Consider the following 22,773-nt stretch of genomic DNA (forward strand, 5'->3'; position numbering starts at 1 on the left):
AGAACAGTCCTATTTGTCCCTATTGAACGCACCCCAGCACTTTGAGAACAGTCCTATTTGTCCCTATTGAACGCACCCCAGCACTTTGAGAACAGCTTCCCCAACAGAGCGCTCCATACAGCTTAGGTCTGAGGTAATACAGGATTTTTACTTCAAGTCCCCTTGTGCTAAAATAAACATGATTGTAAATATAACGTCCTACATATATTTAGTGCGTGACTGATTTGGTCAATTGATTGTTTCACTCTAGTACTTTTTCCAAATCAAATACTGTTTACTTGGGTCACAGTTAATATTTAGCGACATTCGCTCTCAAGTGGACCCAAACAACTCCTCCTATAAAACGTATTCAGGTGGTAAGTCAAACAGAATAGGGAATGTGCATTTTACAATAGGAATGGAATCATCCTAACCGGGCCGTTCTTGAATTGTGGTGGTATTTGCGTCTCTTGCAACCATGAAAATGTATTGTCCTTTATACTGCAAAACTTTGTTTATGCATTGTTTTTAAAGTACTTAGGGTAAGCAAATGGCTTGTCCCAGTAGTGATGTGTAGAGTTGTACAGACATATTTTGGGGATTTAGATGTATTATTGTTAATGCTAGAAAGTTTTAAAAAAGTGTATGTATCATATACATCAATAAAAACAAAAAGGAGGCTATTAAAATAACTATTTATTTTAAAATAGCATGTCTGTCCCTCAGGTGTCTGTCTTTGGTGTTCCTGCCTTGACAATCACTCATTGCAAATATAAACAAGAACCTTGAACATTCCCTCCAGTGGTGAACTTATCGGGGAGGGGTCTATATTGAAGAGAATTGTTAATTAATCACACCCAGTATGTCATAGATTTGAGGATTCCATTGATACTTTGGTATGTCGAAATCCAAAGTGTCCCTTGGTGTTATTCAATTTAAAATGTAGGGAAATGACATTGTGAGCAAAATTATTAATCATGTCAAAAATGATTTTCAAAAGAGCTAATGACTTTAGATTTGAGTATATGTTGCATCAATTTAAGAAAATCCTCAATAACCTAAAATTTCTCATTAGTGTTACCGTCATTGGTGTTACTACTCCTACCGATGGCACAATGTTATCATAATGTCATTCAGCGGTCATCTTAGTTGATTTAGAATGGGAAGATGTATTTTGGTATATTTAAATAAAAAAATCTAGAATAACTAAGTAGAATTTTTTGCCAAAATGCCAGGCCCCAATGCCACCGCAATTCAAGAACAACCCCAGCAATACTAATCACATTGTAATGTTAATAAAATGATTAAGCAATGGAAGATCATCATCACCAGCACTGCTGGAGCTAGTCTAATACACCCAGATACACTTGGCCTGTGTCTCAATAGTTTAAACACTACAGCTTATTTTCCATATCTCCTTTCCTTGTGTCCTTCCCTCCATGATCACTGATCTGGCTGAACATGACAGCTGGAAGAAACATCAGTTACAATGAAGGAGATGAGGAAAGGAAGCCATTGCAAAGTGTCGACAGACACCCAGTCAGAGCCTTAGTGTGGAACCACACAGCATCTACAATGTCCTGACAGACTGCTTATTCATGACACCACTGAACACAAACACTCAAAAGAAAATGACACACATCTCTCCACTGCAAACAGTAGTGATGAAGACACACAGTGATGACAAACACACACAGAGCCACAGACAAATTATTTACACTTCTCTTTAACTGTTACGCTGCCTTGTGCATTAGTTTAAGGGTTAAAATAGAATATATCTGTAGACAGGCAGTGACATCAGCTCAGCGTACTGTGGTGCACTAGGAGATAGGAAGGGGGTTTCTGTGTGTTTGGTCTAACACCGGGGTGGGCAAACTCTTTGGCTCGAGGGCCACATTGGGATTTTGAAATTCAATGGAGGGATGCATTTTTTGGGAGACCAATTGTTTATTAAAATCAATTTGCGGGGGCCTCCCGAGTGATGTAGCAGTCTAAGGCACTGTGACCCGGGTTCTACTACAGACCCGGGTTCAATCCCAGGCTGTGTCACAGCTGGCAGTGACTGGGAGACCCATGAGACAGTGCACAATTGGCCCAGCATCGTCCGGGTTAGGAGAGGGTTTGGCAGGCCGAGATTTCCTTGTCCCATTGCGCACTAGCGACTCGTTTGGCAGGCCAGGCGCATGCGCGCTGACACTGTCGCCAGGTGTTCAGTGTTTCTTCCGACACATTAGTGCGGCTGGCTTCTGGGTTAAGCGGGCATTGTGTCAAGAAGCAGTGCAGCTTAGCTGGGTCGGGTCGTTTTTCGGAGGACGCACGGCTCTCGAACTTCGCCTCTCCCGAATCCGTACGGAAGTTTCAGCGATGGGACAAGACTATAACTACCAATTGGATGCCATGAAATTGGGGAGGGAAAAAAAGGTATTAAAAAAAATTATATTTTTTGTAAATGTCTCGCGGGCCGGATGTGGCCCGTGGGCCGTACTTTGCGCCCCTGTGGTCTAATACATTATACACACACACTGCTGGTGGTGGACGAGTGGGCAGTGCTAAGGGTATTGTAATCTTCTACTGGACGTTGACAACAGTCTCGTGGATAGACTTGGCCACATAGTCGATGTTCTTAGTGGTCAGACCACACATGTTGATACGACCGCTGGCCATTAGGTAGATACTCCTCTCCTTGATCATGTACTCCACTTGTTTAGCTGGAGAGAGACAAAATATTAAAAAGGTATGAACAAATCAAATGGTATTCATCAAATGCTTCATAAACAACAGGTGTAGACTAGCAGGGCCCTTCCCAACAATACAGAGAGAAAAAAGAGAAATAATAGAACAATAATACCACAAGGAATAAATACACAATGAGTCAATGATAACTTGGCTATACACACAGGGTACCAGTACAGAGTCAATGATAACTTGGCTATATACACAAAGTACCAGTACCAAGTCAATGATAACTTGGCTATATACACGGGCGTACCAGTACAGTGTCAATGATTACTTGGCTATATACATAGGGTACCAGTACAGAGTCAATGATAACTTGGCTATATACACAGGGTACCAGTACAGAGTCAATGATAACTTGGCTATATACCACAGGGTACCAGTACGGAGTCAATGATAACTTGGCTATATACACGGGGTACCAGTACAGAGTCATTGATAACTTGGCTATATACACGGGGTACCAGTACAGAGTCTATGTGCAGGGGTACGAGGTAATTAAGGTAGATATGTACAGTACCAGTCAAAAGACTGGACACACCTACTCATTCCAGGGTTTTTCTTTATTTTTACTATTTTCTACATTGTAGAATAATAGTGAAGACATCAAAACTATGAAATAACACATATGGAATCATGTAGTAACCAAAGAGGTGTTTAATCAAAATATATTTAACATTTGAGATTCTTCAAAGTAGCCACCCTTTGCCTTGATGACAGCTTTGCACTCTTGGCATTCTCAACCAGCTTCATGAGGTAGTCACCTGGAATACATTTCAATTAACAGGTGTTCCATGTTAAAAGTTAATTTGAGGAATTTCTTTCCTTCTTAATGCTTTTTAGCCAATCAGTTGTGTTGGGACAAGTAGGGGTGGTATACAGAAGATGGTCTTTTACCAAATAGGGCTAAGTCCATATTATGGACTTTCTTCAAGTGTAGTTGCAAAAACAATCAAGCGCTATGATGAAACTGGCTCTCATGAGGACCGTCACAAAAAAGGAAGACCCAGAGTTACCTCTGCTGCAGAGGATACGTTTATTAGAGTTACCAGCCTCAGAAATTGGAGTCCAAATAAATGCTTCACAGAGTTCAAATAACAGACATCAACATCAACTGTTCAGAGGAGACTGGGTGAATCAGGCCTTCATGGTTGAATTTCTGCAAAGAAACCACTACTAAAAGGACACCAATAATAAGAAGAGACTTGTTTGGGCCAAAAAACACGAGCAATGGACATTAGACCGGTGGACCGTGAAGCATGGAGGAGGTGGTGTGATGGTGCTTTGCTGGTGACACTGTCTGTGATGCATTTAGAATTCAAGGCACACTTAACCAGCATGGCTACAACAGCATTCTGCAGCGATATGCCATCCCATCTGGTTTGCGATTAGTGAGACTATAATTTGTTTTTCAACAGAACAATGAACCAAAACACCTCCAGGCTGTGTAAGGGCTATTTGACCAAGAAGGAGAATGATGGAGTGCTGCATCAGATGACCTGGCCTCCACAATCACCCGACCTGAACCCAATTGAGATGGTTTGGGATGAGTTGGACCACAGAGTGAAGAAAAAGCAGTCAACAAGTGCTCAACATATGTGGGAACTCCTTCCAGACTGCTGGAAAATTATTACAGGTGAAGCTGGTTGAGAGAATGCCAAGAGTGTACAAAGCTGTCATCAAGGCAAAGGGTGGCTATTTGGAAGAATCTAAAATGTATTTTGATTTGTTGAACACATTTTTTGTTTACTATATGAATCCATATGTATGAACAAACTTTTGACTGGTACTGTACATATAGGTAGGGAAAAAGTCACCAGGCAACAGGACAGATATTAAACAGTAACAGCAGCGTATGTGATGAGACAAAAAGGTGTGTACGTGTGCGCGTGTACTCACGGTTGAGGCCAGTAAAGCTGAACATGCCAATCTGCTGTGTGATGTGGCCCCATGTTCCTGGTGTTCCCAGAGCCTGCAGTTTAGCCTGGAGTGAAGCCCTCATCAACAACACACGGTCTGCCATGGTCTTCACATTATCCTTCCTGCAGCAGGGAGAGGGGGGGAGGGATAGAGGTGGAGAGAAGGAAGATGGAGGGAGAGAAAGAGGAAGGGATGAGAGAACGAGCGAGCGAGAGAGAGGGGGATGAAGAGAGGATATATTTCAGTTACAGGAGGTTGCTGAGGGGAGGATGCCTCGTAGTAGTGTCTGGAATGGCATCAAACAGGTGGAAACCATGTGTTTGACGTGTTCAATACCAATCCATTGATTTTCTTCCAGCCATTACTCTGAGCCCGTCCTCCCCAACTAAGGTTCCCCCGGCCGCCTGTGATTTCAACGTTTTGAACACTCAGGTAGAACTGTTGGGAGTGCATACACTACTTTGGACCTGTGTGTGTCCCCACCATTCAGCGAAGAGTTCAGCTGTGTTGAGTGTGATGGCGACTAGCCTGGCACCCTGGGAGGGAGGGTTGGACCAGGTTACCCTGACAATCTTCTCCATCTGAGACAGAACCCTCCTCACGTTGTCAGCATCACGAGCTACGATGGTCAGGTTCCCCACACGTTCATCTGACAGGAGACAGAATCTTCATTTCGGGTCTCTGCAGTTTACAGATTGCATTATGTAGAATGAAATGTGAAACATGAGAGGTGGGAGTAGGAATACATACTGTAGTATGGTTTCATTTATGTTTCCCTGCATCTTACTGGGTGTGTGTGTGTGTGTGTGTGGGGGGGGGGGGGTCTGTCTGTCTCACTGTAAAGGCCAAAGTTCCCTGCATCTTACTGTGTGTGTGTGTGTGTGTGTGTGTGTGTGTGTGTGTGTGTGTGTGGGGGGGGGGGGGGGGTCTGTCTGTCTCACTGTAAAGGCCAAAGTTCTTGGAGAAGGACTGGGCACAGAACATCTCAAAGCCCTGGGTGACAAAGTAGCGCACTGCCCATGCATACACATCTAGATGTGTATAAGAGACAGGTGGGGGGGTCTGTCTGTCTCACTGTAAAGGCCAAAGTTCTTGGAGAAGGACTGGGCACAGAACATCTCAAAGCCCTGGGTGACAAAGTAGCGCACTGCCCATGCATCCTTATCCAGACAGCCTGATGCAAAGCCCTGGTACGCAGAGTCAAAGAACACAAACAGCTTCCTCCTCTGGAGAGGGAGAGAGAAAAGAAAAAGGACAAAGATAAAACATCTTCAGAAATAAGAAAAGATGTCATGGCAAAAAAACAAAACGTTTTTTCATATAATAACGTGTACACACACACAAACACACAGTCTTACCTTCATGACCTCAGCCACCTGCATCCACTCTACGTGTGTAGGGTCTGTGCCGGTGGGGTTGTGGGCACAAGCATGCAAAACGAAGATGGAATGCTTTGGTGCAGTCTGGGACCGGGGTCAAAGGTCAGTGTTAAACTACAGGACAGCCAAATGACAGAGTCCTGGGCGCTGATACAGGAAGTTGGTATCGTTAAAGCTAAACATATCATCTTTTCAACAGTGTGTAAAAAGCTAATTTACTTTCAAGGTAGACATGACCATTTCTGATATTAAATATTCACTATTGTGAGGTCAACTCAGAGTTCGGGAGCCAGTCTGGTCTCCATGTCAACACCACCTGATCAGAGGTCAGCGGCTCACCTCCAGGTCACCTAGGAAACCGGCCAGATCCAGTCCCCGCTTCTCTGCGTCCCAGTACTTATAGGGACGGACATCCTCGAACCCAGCGTTGGCAAACACAGAGTTGTGGTTTTCTAGAAACAAACAGTAGAGCAGGTTTTACAACACTCTGCCTTTTCCCTAATAGAGAATTATTTTCCAAATCATGTCTTTTGAGGCCTCCTTTGTAACATTAGCTGAAATTATTTGATGGCTCTATTACAGAGCCATGAACCAACATAAAAAGTAACATGCTGTATTTGTAAATCACCTACTAATTAAATATTAAGAGGACAACTCAGCAGTATAAGTTCCAGATAACATGTCAAGGCTTCCCGAGTGGTGCAGCGGTCTAAGGCACTGCATCGCAGAGCTAGAGGCGTCCCTACACACCCGCGTTTATTCCCAGGCTGCATCGCAGAGCTAGAGGCGTCCCTACACACCCGCGTTTATTCCCAGGCTGCATCGCAGTGCTAGAGGCGTCCCTACACACCCGCGTTTATTCCCAAGCTGGCACTCCATCTAAGAGCGTCCCTACAACCGGTTTATTCCCGGCTGCAATCGCTCGCTAGAGCGTCCCACCACACTCCGTTTATTCCCAGCGCGCACTCGCATCTAGAGAGGCGTCCCTACACACCCGCGTTATTCCAGGCTGCATCGCAGCTAGAGAGCTTCCCTACACACCCGCGTTGACCCAGGCTGCATCGCAGTGCTAGAGCGCCCTCACACACCCGCGTTTTACCCAGGCTGCATCCAGTGCTAGAGGCGTCCCTACACACCCGCCGTTTATTCCCAGGCTGCATCGCAGTGCTAGAGGCGTCCCTACACACCCGGTTATTCCAGGCTGCATCCGCCAGCTAGAGGCGTCCCTACACACCCCGTTTATTCCCAGGCTGCATCGCCAGTGCTAGAGGCGTCCCCTACCACACCCGGGTTATTCCCAGGCTGCATCGCAGAGCTAGAGGCGTCCCTACACACCCCTTTATTCCCAGCTGCATCGCAGTGCTAGAGACGGCCCCACACCCGGTTTATTCCCAGGCGTGCATCGAAAGCTAGCAGGCGCTCCCTACACACCCGGGTTTATTCCCAGGCTGCATCGCAGTGCTAGAGGCGTCCCTACACACCCGGGTTTATTCCCAGGCTGCATCGCAGTGCTAGAGGCGTCCCTACACACCCGGATTTATTCCCAGGCTGTGTCGCAGCCGGCCACGGCCGGGAGACCCATGAGGCAGCGCACAATTGGCCAAGCGTCGTCCGGGTTAGAGGAGGGTTTGGCCGGCCCGGAATGTTCTTGTCCCATCGTGCTCTAGCGACTCCTTGTGGCGGGCCGGGCGCATGCACGCTGACTTCGGTCACCAGCTGTACGGTGTTTCCTCCAACACATTGGTGCGGCTGGCTTCCGGGTTAAGCAAGCAGTGTGTCAAGAAGCAGTGCGGCTTGGCGGGGTTGTTTTTCGGAGGACGCGTGGCTCTCGACAAAAAGATAAATAATAATAGAATAAAACAAAGAATAAATACACAATGAGTAACAATAACTTGGCTAGTCACTGACCTCCTCCCTGTAGGCTGTCTCATCAGCAACCTTAATGATGGTGTTGTGGAGTCACGCAGTTGTGGGTGAACAAGGAGTATAGGAGGGGACTAAGCACACACCCCTAAGGGGCTTCCGTGTTAAGGGTCAGAGTGGCAGATTTGTTGTTGCCAGGGTGTCTGGATGATGGTGTTGATGTGAGCCATGACCAGCCTTTCAAAGCATTTCATGGATACAGATGTGAGTGCTACGGGACGATAGTCATTTAGACAGGTTACCTTGGCGTTCTTGGGCACAGGAACTATGGTGGCCTGCTTGAAACATGTAGGTATTTCAGGCTGGGTCAGAGAGAGGTTGAAAATGTCACTGAAGACATTTGCCAGTTGGTCAGCGCATGTTCTGAATACGCATCCTGGCCCTGCGGTCTTGTGAATGTTAACCTATTTTAAGGTCTTACTCACATCTGCTACGGAGAGAAAGATCACACCATCGTTCGGGAACAGCTGGTGCTCTCATGCATGGTTCAGTGTTGGAATTTAGCTCGTCTGGTAGGCTCTAGTCACTGGGCAGCTGGTGGCTGGGTTTCCCTTTGTAATCTGTGATAGTTTGCGCGCCCTGCCACGTCATATCTGTCTGATTATACAACTCCGGATCAACCGTACGAGCAGAGATGTAGACAGCTGTTTAAGTTTTGTCATTCCGGTGTGTGCGTGCCTACCCCAGGTTGGCGCTGAGACGTAGACAGGTGTTTTCATGTTGTCATTCCCATTGTACCAGCGTCTGAGAAACTCAGCCCCCATTTTCAGAGCACCTGTACCCCCCAGACATTGCACCGCTCCCACCTGACAGAGAGAGAGACAGACAGACATACAGAATGAGAGTGAGAGAGAGAGAGTGAGGAGGATAGGGAGAGAAGAGCGGGAAAGAGTGAGAGAGAGCGATAGGGAGAGGTGAGAGAGAGGGGGATAGGGAGAGAGAGCGACAGAAACCGAGGGGGTGGAGAGACACTAGATAAGTGACTTAATAACAGCAATGTAGCTCACCAGTACTAATTTAAATGCAAATTCAGCTCAATATACAGTATGTATGATCGAGCACACACACAACACAACCCACCAACACAAACTCATAAACCACCCTACCCTGTTCTCCTGAATGGCAGGGCTGTCTTCTCCCAGGGCGATCTTGGATGCAGACGACCTAAACTCAGGCAGACCCAGGATGGGCAGGTACTCATGGTTCAGACTGTTGTCCGCTACGATGATCTTCTCCACCTTCTTAACCACGGGCAGCACCCAGGGCTGGCCCTCATCTGTCCTGTAGGCTGGAGGGGAGAGACAGGCTAGCTATAGCGGCTGAGGAGGGATACAGTGTTTCCAATATATGGGCCTAATATAGCCTACTAGCCAAGTGTTTTTAGTAGAGTTGTGTTTACTTTATGTTGTACATTTTGCAGTAGTCCAACTCTGGCCCCAGGGCTTTCTCTGCAGCGGGCATTACTGCCCTGTTGAGCAACCCACCCAGGAGGAGAATTACTGCCCTGGTGAGAAACCCACTCGGGAGGGGCATTACTGCCCTGGTGAGAAACCCACTCGGGAGGGGCATTACTGCGCCTGGTGAGAAACCCACCCAGGAGGAGCATTACTGCCCTGGTGAGAAACCCACTCAGGAGGAGCATTACTGCCCTGGTGAGAAACCCACCCAGGAGGAGCATTACTGCCTGGTGAGAAACTACTGCCCTGGTGATAAACCCACCCAGGAGGAGCATTACTGCCCTGGTGAGAAACCCACCCAGGAGGGGCATTACTGCCCTGTGAGAAAACTACTGCCCTGGTGATAAACCCACTCAGGAGGGGCATTACTGCCTTGGTGAGAAACACACTCAGGAGTGGCATTACTGCCCTGGTGAGAAACCCACTCAGGAGTGGCATTACTGCCCTGGTGAGAAACCCACTCAGGAGGGCATTACTGCCCTGGTGAGAAACCCACTCAGGAGGGCATTACTGCCCTGTTGAGAAACTACTGCCCTGGTGAAAACCCACTCAGGAGTGGCATTACTGCCTGGTGAGAAACCCACTCAGGAGTGGCATTACTGCCCTGGTGAGAAACCCACTCAGGAGGGGCATTACTGCCCTGGTGAGAAACCCACTCAGGAGGAGCATTACTGCCCTGGTGAGAAACCCACCCAGGAGGAGCATTACTGCCCTGGTGAGAAACCCACTCAGGAAGGGCATTACTGCCCTGGTGAGAAACCCACCCAGGAGGAGCATTACTGCCCTGGTAGAAACCCACTCAGGAGGAGCATTACTGCCCTGGTGAGAAACCCACCCAGGAGGAGCATTACTGCCCTGGTGAGAAACCCACCCAGGAGGAGCATTACTGCCCTGGTGAGAAACCACCCAGGAGGGCATTACTGCCCTGTTGAGAAACTACTGCCCTGGTGATAAACCCACTCAGGAGGGCATTACTGCCTTGGTGAGAAACACACTCAGGAGTGCATTACTGCCCTGGTGAGAAACCCACTCAGGAGTGGCATTACTGCCCTGGTGAGAAACCCACTCAGGAGGGGCATTACTGCCCTGGTGAGAAACCCACTCAGGAGGGGCATTACTGCCCTGTTGAGAAACTACTGCCCTGGTGAGAAACCCACTCAGGAGTGGCATTACTGCCCTGGTGAGAAACCCACTCAGGAGGGGCATTACTGCCCTGGTGAGAAACCCACTCAGGAGGGCATTACTGCCCTGGTGAGAAACCCACTCAGGAGGAGCATTACTGCCCTGGTGAGAAACCCACCCAGGAGGAGCATTACTGCCCTGGTGAGAAACCCACCCAGGAGGAGCATTACTGCCCTGGTGAGAAACCCACTCAGGAGAGCATTACTGCCCTGGTGAGAAACCCACTCAGGAGGGGCATTACTGCCCTGGTGAGAAACCCACTCAGGAGGGGCATTACTGCCTGGTGAGAAACCCACTCAGGAGGAGCATTACTGCCCTGGTGAGAAACCCACTCAGGAGAGCATTACTGCCCTGGTGAGAAACCCACTCAGGAGGGCATTACTGCCCTGGTGAAAACCCACTCAGGAGGGGCATTACTGCCTGGTGAGAAACCCACTCAGGAGGGCATTACTGCCCTGGTGAGAACCCACTCAGGAGGGGATGGTGCCAATGAACAACAGCCCCTGACAACCTGAAGGAATTTGAACACAGATGGAGATGTCACAAATACACTCTACTACACTAGAAGTATTACTGCTCTGAAGATCCAAGTAGACTGATTGGTAATTAGGCCTCACCCTTAGGTCTCTCCCCTACCTTAGGTCTCCCCCACCTTAGGGTCTCCCCCTACGCTTAAGGTCTCTCCCTTACCTTAGGTCTCTCCCTCCTACCTTAGGTCTCTCCCTACCTTAGGTCTCTCCCTACCTTAGGTCCTCTCCCTACCTTAGGTCTCTCCCTACCTTAGGTCTCCCCCTACCTTAGGTCTCCCCCTACCTTAGGTCTCTGGCGGGCAACTTCATGTGTATTTTTGACTGTTAATATGTATGATATTGTTTAACTTATGTGTGTTATACGTGCTGCACTCGCTCCCTGACAGGTCGTCATTGTAAATAACAATTTGTTTCCTAATTGACTTACCTGTATAAATAAAGGTGAAATAAAATTCCAACTTTGCAGAGGTTTGTTTCAGTGGTTTTATCGGATCAGGATAGAACCCGATACAAATGTCAGACTACAGCCGTGCACTTTCCCCTGCGGTCCTAAACTCCAGCCAGCCACCACTGATAAGACAGCAACACTAGTAACTCTGCGGGAACAGTGTTATTGAGCTAATGAGGACAGGGCACTCCTGTATGTAACAGGCTTTTATCTGCTCACTTACTGACTGCAATAGTCTGTAGACATACTTCCATTCACATCCACTTTCTAACAGAGCACGAGGCCTAACTGTATCATTTGTGACTGAAGTTGAAGAGAAAACAGATATTTTCCTAAGTGGACATGGGTCCATCTCCTCTATTGGGGCGGCAGGTAGCCTAGTGGTTAGAGCGTTGGACTAGTAACCGAAAGGCTGTAAGATGGAATCCCCGAGCTGACAAGGTGCAATCTGTTGTTCTGCCCCTGAACAGTTCACCCACTGTTCCTAGGCCGTCATTGAAAATAAGAATTTGTTCTTAACTGACTTGCCTAGTAAAATAAAAAAATATCTGAGCATGCTAACACATGGTGTAGCTAGGTTATCTAGGCTATTTTCAGCCACAGTGTTAGCCTACTACAGGAAGGGATTACTTAAGCAATAATGCCTGAGAACCCAGGAACTCCACATGTAGCACAATGCTAATCCTGTAGTCCTGAGAGGCCAAGCAAGCAGTCACAGGCAACACCAGGACTTCAGCCTTTTGGCCTCTGTGCTGCAGTGTTATATATTAACAGCACTCCACAAGATCCAGTAAGGAGAGCAGTGGCTCCGTTCCACCCAGAACTGTATTCTAGCTAGTGTTCTCATAGGATCAGCGTAGAGAGCGTGAATGGGAGTGAATTGCTCTATGACCACGGTCCATTGATCTAGCTACAACTGATATGACCCTGACTCATTTATCTCCATCAACAACTACCGGCCTGTTCCAGTCTGTTCCTACGGCAGTGACAGAGCTACTTCCTTGGATGACTGCCAACTACAGGTTATAGACCTTGCTATGCTATCTGTGCCGACCACCCCGTCTCAGTTCCCAGTATCTATGCTGCAATAGTCTATGTGCCAGAGGGCTAGGGTCAGTCTGGTGTGACCTTAGGTATGATCCCGCTAATTCGCCTCTCTTTCTTTCTCCCTCCCCCCTCCCGGAGGACCTGAGCCATAGAACCATGTCTCAAGACTACCTGGCCTGACGACTCCTGGCTGTCCCCGTCCCCAGTCCACCTGGCCGTGCTGCTGATCCAGTTTCTGAAGTTCTGCCTGCAGCTATGGAACCCTGACCTGTTCACCGGACGTGCTACCTTGTCCTGGACCTGCTATCTCAACCTCTGAATGTACAGCTATGAAAAGTCGACTGACATTAACTACTGAGGTGCTGACCTGTTGCACCCTCTATAACCACTGACTATTATTTGACACTGCTGGTCATCAATGAACGTTCAAACATCTTGAAGAACGACCTGGCCTTAATGGCCATGTACTCTTATAATCTACAACTGGCACAGCCAGATGAGGACCGGCCACCTCTAAGAGCCTGGTTCCTCTCTAGGTTTCTTCCTAGGATCCTAGCTGTCTCGGGAGTTTTTCCTAGCAATTGTGCTTCTACATCTGCATCGGTTGCCCTTTGGTGTTTCAAGTACTTTGTGACTACTGCTGATGTAAAAAGGGCTTTATAAAATAAATGTGATTGAAATTTGACAGTAGATTCTGCACAATCAATCAGCAGAGCAAGCAAGGACACCATGCATGTCATGTCCAGCCTGAGTTCATCCAGATCAGCCTAATCACTGATCTGGATAACATGATTGATTGGATAGGTGAAAAGGTTTCACCACATCGAACAGATCCAGTCATGTCACAGGGAGAAGGCAGCTGTCAATGATCACGTTAGGCTGCGTTTCATTTTATTATGGCGGTTTGATCGCGGGGGAGGCACTAGTAATGTCTGCAGTTTTCGGTTTGGCTATTTGTTTGAAGTGTATTAGTCTATAAATAAAACTCTTTGCCAAAATTCGTAATCTCTCCCATGTCTTATTCGACTAGTAGTTGTTCTGAAATGTGTATTACTTGCCTACATTTTACTCCCTACTCTGTTTTAATATAACACACATACATTCATTATTAATTTCGGTTGCCTATCCTGACGTGAAGTTCGTTCTACAGAAAGTATTTGACTCTAGTGACAAAATTAAAGAAATTAGAAAGAGGAAGGAATGGTCATATTATCATATTTCTTACCTCCAACTCCGAGGTTCACCTTCATGGGGTTCGGGTCATCTTTGAAATCATTCGACAGTTTGAAGACCGCCACTGGGATGGCTTGGGGAACCTCACCGAATAATGACATGATGATGAATATTACCGACGCGGAATGTTAGCTAAAACGGCAAAACAACCGGGGACAAACCGCTGTTCAGTCTAATGGACGAGGTAGGAAAATAATTTCACCTTCAACTTGGATGGATTTGGTCAGTGGAAAATGGGTGTGAGAGATTTGACCAATAGAAATCGAAAGCAACCAGCTGACTAAAAAATCAGACAATCCTAGCGACGATTGAAAAGGGGGAAATAATGTGACGTGGTTGACAGTTTGTGCCAATGACTAAACATTATTGGAGATTGACACATTCATATGCAAATCTCGGTCGCTGAATATGAATAAACGGGTTTAACGATGTTTTGGTTTTTCCTTCAAAAGGGAGGGGATTCGATGAATACCCCGGGCATGACCCAGTGACCGTGTTAGCGTTCGATTTGGAACCGTGAGCAATGTACCCAGTTCTGGCCCATTAAAAACAAAGTAATTAATAGGATTCTGTGTTTTCATATGTAAAAGTGAATTATTTTCTGACGAAAATGCCTTGATACTGGCATCGCCCGGTCACATGACGGGCCATAGACCAGTTCAACCCGGGGCGGTTTAATCGATTCCCTTCAATGTACAAACCTCTAGGAAATAACTACAATGTTATTGCATGGTTATGTAAAAACATTTATTTCTAAGAGGTTTCTACATTTTTGCAGGGAAATACAATGCCTCATAACATCCACTGTAGATAAAGGTGTTCTGGTGTTCTCTTCACAAACAGGCATCCGAATGAACCTGTTAATTCGCAATTTAATCAAAACGATTTGTGTCGTATTCCTCTGCTCAGGCGTTGCATGCATCAATCAGTGGTTGCGTGCCACGTAATCGACGATGCCGTGATATGCCGTGATACGTAAAATGCCTGTCTAGGCGTTGTAAGATCTGAGCAGGGGAACACGACCTCTGCTACGCTATGTCAAAATGTAACGTCACACACCCCAACCTTTTGAAATCACTTCTCTATCTATCCACAAGGTAGCACCCTAAGCTTGTTATTCGTGATCCACCATGATTTCTGCCCTGGGCCACAGATCAGCCTCTCTTTATACTATATGTTGTCCGAGGGACATCATACCTTGGTCAAGGAACACAACATTGACCATAGATCAGTGTTTAAGGGCAACTTCTTCAACAGAGAAACATAATACGTTTTTTTGTTTCTTCCTCATTCGACCAAGTACCACCTTCACTGAACTATAAGCTTTAAGTGCAGGTAGACTACTGTAGTACACTAAATAATGATGACACATTATGGCTCCATTGACAGGTTGATAATCCCTGTGTCAACTCTGTTTGAATGCAAACATGCCAATGCAGATTTGAATCCAACCAAAACAGTGTTGATTCCAGAGCAGTATTTGTTCATGTGTGTGGGTGCATGGGTGTGGCAGTTATGCGTGTGTGTGTGGTGTGTGTGTGGTGTGTGTGTGTGTTGTGTGTGTGTGTGTGTGTGTGTGTGTGATGTGTGTGTGATGTGTGTGAGTGTGTGTGTGTGTGTTGTTTTGTGTGGTGTGTGGTGTGTACTTCTCCTCAGCGTCTGTCCTGTACTGAAGGTGATAGTGGTTGATTAAATAACAGGCACTTTACTCTGTCTGTCATCCCTCCGGGTCTCCTGGACTAGAATGCGAAGCACTCTCAGTTCTCAGTAGAAGAGCCACCATGTGTCATGTTTCAAGTCGACTCAATACTGCCTCTGTGTTCTGCTGTTATGGGTAGTTTAAGACATAACATTTTATTGACAGTACTTTATTACTGGTTATCTGGAAGCGTGCTCTGATGGCATACTAACCGAACTCTACGAGTAGCTGTATAGAGGGTCATTACGTGTACTTACCGTTAGCATACCGTCTGCGGATTTGCATTTGGTTGGGCCACTGTGAAAGTAGCAACATCTGACAGCCAAAAAGGCTTCATAGGTTTGGGATTTCTAGGTTTCACCTCACTTCCCGGTGCCAGGTGCAGGGAAGACGCCCTAGTGGCTTCTGCCAAAGAGGGCTGCTTTGAAGGCCAGGTGAACCCCCCTCTCTCGACAGTAGAAATTTCATTCTTTTCCGACCAGGTGAACCTAGGTACTAGTGTGGTGGATGTACCAGTGTCACTGCAGGCCAGCATATAGGATTGCGGCTCTCTGAGACAGACAGCTCAGGCTGGGGCAAGAGAAGCCTGGAAAACGACGAGAGGAACAAGGGGGGCGACGTACTGGCTGATCAGTCCCTCCTGCTCCGTCACTGTAGGGTGTGTAGTGTGTCCTGGTGTGGCATTGGGCGTAGAGGGAGGAATGGCGGGGTTGTGGCGTGGTGTGGGAGGGTGGGTGTGAATGAGTGAGTGAATGAGTGAGTGGAGTGAGTAGGTGAGATGAGTGAGTGAGAGGGAGTGAGTGAGGTAGTGAGTGAGTGAGTGAGTGAGTGAGTGAGTGAGTGGTTGGGTGAGTGATTATGATTGACAGCAGTAGCTTCTGGGGAGACACAGCCATGAGGTGTGTGTGTCACAGAGAGAGATACCAAAGTGCTGTTTTCATTTCTACTCGGTCCAATAACATTTAGAGAAAGAATTATGAAGAAAATATTGTTTGTTTCATAGAGTGATTTTATTTGGGTTTCAGGTTATCAGGGACTGTGTCGGATGTCAGACAATGACACCAAACACTCACACACACAAACGTGTGCCCAAACACACACAGCCACAACCACATTCCACGGGAGGTATAGAACACAACCAGGAGAATACACACACACACACTGCTGAATTCTAGCGGGGACCTTCTGGCGTGGCTCACATGTTGCGTTGCCCTGTGTGTCTGTGGGTCAGTGATCTGTGTTGAGTGACTGTCTTTCAGCTTCCCGCACTGTTTGTTTTCCTGAGACAGTGTCATCAATTCTGTAACAAGGGACCAGACACACCAACAACAGAGGCACAGGGACCTCCCTGCTTCCTTGTATGCAGCGACCCCAACTGATGGTGCGTGTATGCAGTAGCCAGACATGCCTCAGTGTGTGTGGGTGTGTGTGTTCAGTGACGGATGTTGCATCCATGCAGTAGCTAGACGTGTCTTCCCTTCCAAGGCCCATTGATCAAAGGTATGCAAACCTAGTTGTCTACACATTCCGTCACACCTGAGAAATCCCAGACATCACCTCACACATTTACAACACTCCATTTAACATGATTTGCAATGCAAATATAGACCAGGGGATGCTTGTATATTAGAATATATGGAAGTGACTCTGACAAACTTACCACATTGTTGCAATACCTTTAAACCACATTAGATGACAATGGTTTACGTAGGATGTTTACATGTATGTTGTAATACTTTTGAAAGGTTGGGATGGCTTTGAGAGGGATGTTCAATGTAGCATACAGTAATGTTGGCCTGCAAGCCTCTCTTTCTCTCCCTCACTACTTCTATAACTGTCTCTCTTTTTCTCCCTCTCCAACAAATACCCTTCGTAAAAATGTTTTTTACCTGAACTATGGCCTAGGCTTTAGGTCACCAAGTGAACATAGTCTTGTGGAACGCAGGAAACCTGGATTTGAACCCAGTCGGTCACACTAGCCCTGACCTCCACAAGTGGGAAAGTAGTAGGCGTGGATTCCTACTAAATGTACTTCTACAGTAATTGATTGATGTAGTGTTTAGTTTAGCTGACTCTGACTGACCAGACCTGAGCTCAGTATAGCTATGCACCGCTGTAACAATAGGAGGAAGTGGTAGGATCATGTCTGCGTTTCTACGTCCATCCTTTGACTGTACGTCTCTATGAATTATATTATATTTGACCTATAACCATGGTCTTTAATTCATCCTTTCGCTCCAAACAGCTCATAATTCAACCTGATCGATTTTAAACAATGAACAATGATGTTAATGCCTCATCGTTGCTGTATTGAAATTTACAGAGAGAGAGAGCACTGCGTGCTTCTCTCCCAGTTCAGTATTTATTTACAGAGTTAAATACTTAAGAATGAGACGTCATGACTTAAAGTAAATAAGCTGTCATAGTAATGGAGCAACACAAGCATTTTCTCAGCAAGATGTTTACCTTGTGTGTGTGTGTGTGTGTGTGTGTGTGTGTGCGTGTGCGTGTGCGTGTGCGTGTGCGTGTGCGTGTGCGTGTGCGTGTGTGTGTGCGTGCGTGCGTGCGTGCGTGCGTGTGTGTGATTCATAACAACCGTGTTTGAGTGCAACCATTGCTATAAACTGTCCTACATGCCTGTGTCCAGATGAACTCAACTCAACCTTTCCATTCTGTTCCAACATGACTGTCCAGACCAGACAGATGTTTTATTGAGACAGAAACACAGCAGCAGCAGGCCAAAGACTGGGAACCTCTGTCCACACATCCTATGCACACATTTTTACATTTACATTTGAGTCATTTAGCAGACCCTCTTATCCAGAGCGACTTACAGTTAGTGTATTCATCTTACAGTTTTTTTTTATTGCTTTGGTACTATTTTCACAAGTATGTGGTGAATTTTAAAAACTCTTAGCACAAAAATCCAAACTGGCAACACTTGTAACGCAGCCAGTCTTATCTTCAAAACCTTTCATTGTGCATTCATTTTGTTTGTAGACATCTTTCACCACACAGTCATTGATCAAAAATATATGTGTACTATGAAATAAAAGGAGTACATTGATTTAATCACCAAAACACAACATAATTATATATTCTTAATGTAGAATATACAGTGCCTTCGGAAAGTATTCAGACCCCTTGACTTTTTCCACGTTTTGTCAAGTTACAGCCTTATTCTAAAATTGATTAAATAGTTTTTCCCCCTCATCAATCTACACACAATATCCCATAATGACAAAGCAAAAACAGGTTTTTAGAAATTGTTGCAAATTTATTACAAATAAAAAACTGAAATATCACATTTACTTAAGTATTCAAACCCTTTACTTAGTACTTTGTTGAAGCACCTTTGGCAGCGATTACAGCCTCAAGTCTTCTTGCTTGGCACACCTGTACTTGGAGAGTTTCTCCCATTCTTCTCTGCAGATCCTCTCAAGCTCTGTCAGGTTGGATGGGGAGTGTTGCTGCACAGCTATTTTCAGGTCTCTCCAGAGATGTTCGATCGGGTTCAAGTCCGGGCTCTGGCTGGGCCATTCAAGGACATTCAGAGACTTGTCCTGAAGCCACGCCTGCATTGTTTTGGCTATGTGCTTATGGTCATTGTTCTGTTGGAAGGTAAACCTTCGCCCCAGTCTGAGGTCCTGAGCACTCTGGAGCAGGTTTTCATCAAGGATCTCTCTGTACTTTTCTCCGTTCATCTTTCCTTCAATCCTGACTAGTCTCTCAGTCCCTACCACTGAAAAAAAACACAGCATGATGCTGCCACCACCATGCTTCGCCGTAGGGATGGTGCCAGATTTCCTCTAGACGTGATGCTTGGCAGAGAAGTTTTCGCTTTGTCATTTTGGGGTATTGTGTGTAGTTTGATGAGGACTTTTTTCAAATGTAATCTTAGATTTTAGAATAAGGATGTAACATAACTAAATGTGGAAAATGACAAGAGGTCTGAATACTTCTCGAAGGCACTGTACATGTTTAAGCGGTCCTGTATGTAGCTCAGTTCATAAGAGCATTGCATTAGCAACACCAGAGCTGGTTTAAATATGTTATTGGACCATAAACAGATTTGACTCATTAATCTATACAGTCCAAATAATGATGATCCACGCTTCTTTGAAAATATATATAATAATTTATCAAGCCTACAAGCAATACCAGACTCTATTATTATGGTGGGAGATTATAATATGGTTTTATATACCTCAATGGATGGTAAAGGAAATCAAACTACAAATTATCACCCTTATGCAAATAACGAAGATCATGGATATGGTGGATATATAATGAAGCTAGTGGATATTTGGGTGCTTAAATATCCTGACCTAGTGAGATATACATGGTGGAGGCTAAATCAAGCTAGTCGTCTTGAATACTTTCTTATGTAATTCTCGCTGGCACCAAAAGTTTAAAAAATGAATAAGTGTTGATAGGGGACAGAATGCGATCGGACCATCAAATAATTGGCATATACTTTACTCTTATGGAATTTACACATGGGCGAGGATATTGGAAACTTAATCAAAGCCTATTGGATGACAACTTGTTTTTAACAAGGACAGAAGTATTTATAAGTTACTTTTTCCAACATAACATACAGTAGGTACAGCAGATCCCCTTGTATGGGACACTTAAATGTGACTTTAGAGCCCATGCAATTCAAGCCTTATCTTTAAAGCAAAAGCAATTCAAGTCAAGAGAATCCATTTTAACAAAGGAAATAGAGGGACTAACAGTACAGATAGATAGTAATACAAACTGAACCATAGAGGCACAGAATACGTTAGAGGTCAAACAAAAAGAGGAACTTATTCAAGGAAGATAAAGAGGGATATATGATTTTTTTAAATAAAGCAAACTGGATGGAATATGGGGGAAAAAATCACAATAAAAAAACATTCTTCAACATAGAAATGCTACCAAAGAAAATGTACTGAAACTTGTTACAAATGACGGAGTCACCCATAATTCACCAAAATATATTTTGAAAGAGGAAGCAAAGTACCTGTTAAGCATATGATTTAATTTCAGTCTCCTCCATCTCCACTAACCGAATTTAATTGTAAGGATTTTTTCCCTATTAATACTGTTAAATGAACAGCTGTACAGAAAGACTCATGTGCAGGCCAAATTACAGAGGAGAAACTTCTTGATGCAATTAAAGACTTTAAGTCCGGGAAAACTCCAGGGCTGGATGGCATACTAGTTGAGGTATACCAAACCTTTTGTGATGTACTCAGAGGACCGTTCTTAGCAGGTTTTAACCACTCCTATATAAACTGTAGATTAGCAGATACTTATGACTGAAACAGGACCCAAGTGGTAAATATAAAGATCCAGTCCATTAAAGAAATTGGAGGCCCCTTACACTTCAGTGTTGTGATGCAAAATACTAGCAAAGTGCCTAGTGTCTAGAATTGAAAGGGTATTGTCAGATATTATTCATCCTAATCAGACAGGTTTTTTACATGGATGACGCATTGAAGATAATATAAGACAAGTACTGGAAACAATAGAACACTATGAAAAATCTGGGAAACCTAGCCTGGTATTCAAAGCTGACTTTGAAAGGCTTCTGATAAAGTATGACTGGAATTTATATATTATTTTAATTTTAATTAACCTTTCTTTAACTAGGCAAGTCAGTTAAGAACAAATTATTATTTACAATGACGGCCTACCCCCCGGCCAAACCCTCCCTTAACCTGGAGGACGCTGGGCCAATTGTGCGCCGCCATATGGGACTCCCAATCACTGTCGGTTGTGACACAGCCTCGGAACGAACGAGGGTCTGTAGTGACACCTCTATATATAAATGCCTGGAATATTTCAATTTTGGAGAATCTCTTATACAATGGTTTAAAGTTATGTATAGTAACCTCAGGTATAAAATAGTAAATAATGGCTACTTCTCAGAAAGTTTTAAACTGTCAAGAGGAGTCACTTTTATTGATAACTTTGACACCTTCTGGAAACAGAAGATACTCTACAGGAATGACAGTCCATCCAAGTCATCTTGGCTCCTGGACTCTGTCCACGCATTTCAAGGCTGCGTTGAAACAATGACTGGTAAATGATCCAAGACCAGCTCAGTTAATCCCTCCCATTGTGACAATGAGTCGTCATAATGCTGCATCAAATGTACATGATCTTAGGGGCATTGGCAAACACAATGTAAGTCATTTAATTTATGTACCCCTAATTGCACCGAATTCATCTGTTTATCCTACAGCTATTGTAAGCAGTAATCATGAGCCTATTAACCAGAGTTATTCTGTTAGCACTGAGGCGGTGTGCAATAGTAGGAAGACCACTTTATGCAGCTCACCCTGCACTATCAGCTCCAATATAAATAACATGAGTAAGTCTACCTCTGATAAGCTTCCCAGTAAAGCATTAAAAACAATCAAGCAACCCAGAAAAGTGCTAAAAATAACCCTAATAAAGTAGCCTAAGAAACAAGTTCCATGAAGTCAATAACTTGCTTGTAACAGATGACATTCATATTCTGACTATCTCTGAAACTCACTTAGATAATACCTTTGATACAGTGGTAGCAATACATGGTTATAACATCTACCAAAAAGACAGAAATGCCAACAGAGGCGGTGTTGCGGTCTATATTCAGAACCACATTCCTGTAAAGCTTAGAGATGTTGAAGTAATATGGCTACAGGTTCATCTGCCTCACCTAAAGCCCATTCTTGTGGGAAGCTGCTATAGACCACCAAGTGCTAACAGTCAGTATCTGGATAACATGTGTGAAATGCTTGATAATGTATGTGATATCAACAGAGAAGTATTTTTTCTGGGTGATTTAAATATTGACTGGCTTTCATCAAGCTGCCCACTCAGGAAAAAACTTCAAACTGTAACCAGTGCCTGCAACCTGGATCAGGTTGTCAGTCAACCTACCAGGGTAGTTACAAACAGCACAGGAATGAAATCAGCAACATGTATTGATCACATCTTTACTAATGCTGCTGATATTTGCTTTAAAGCAGTATCCAAATCCATAGGATGTAGTGATCACAATATAATAGCCATATCTAGGAAAACCAAAGTTCCAAAGGCTGAGCCTAATATAGTATATAAGAGGTCATACAATAAGTTTTGTAGTGATTCATATGTTGATCATGTAAAGAATATTTGCTTGTCTGTGGTGTGTAATGAGGAGCAACCAGACGCTGCACTTGACGCATTTATGAAACAACTTATTCCAGTTACTAATAAGCAC

At 44.9% G+C, this 22,773-nt stretch overlaps 1 protein-coding gene across 1 annotated transcript; it reads right to left on the reverse strand.

Moving 5' to 3' along the window:
* Window positions 1-1,918: 1,918 nt before the first annotated feature.
* On the reverse strand, window positions 1,919-14,043 carry LOC112072820 (aspartate aminotransferase, cytoplasmic). The gene is made up of 9 exons (XM_024140216.2): window positions 13,827-14,043; window positions 9,044-9,225; window positions 8,620-8,743; window positions 6,354-6,466; window positions 5,994-6,098; window positions 5,711-5,861; window positions 5,119-5,284; window positions 4,615-4,757; window positions 1,919-2,687 (listed from the first exon to the last, which is right to left on the reverse strand). The coding sequence occupies exons 1-9, from the start codon at window positions 13,933-13,935 to the stop codon at window positions 2,548-2,550; spliced, it is 1,233 nt and encodes a 410-aa protein (XP_023995984.1). The 5' UTR covers window positions 13,936-14,043; the 3' UTR covers window positions 1,919-2,547.
* Window positions 14,044-22,773: the final 8,730 nt, after the last annotated feature.

The sequence above is a fragment of the Salvelinus sp. IW2-2015 genome, unplaced genomic scaffold, assembly GCF_002910315.2.
Source record: "Salvelinus sp. IW2-2015 unplaced genomic scaffold, ASM291031v2 Un_scaffold2052, whole genome shotgun sequence".
NCBI classification, from domain to species: domain Eukaryota; kingdom Metazoa; phylum Chordata; class Actinopteri; order Salmoniformes; family Salmonidae; genus Salvelinus; species Salvelinus sp. IW2-2015.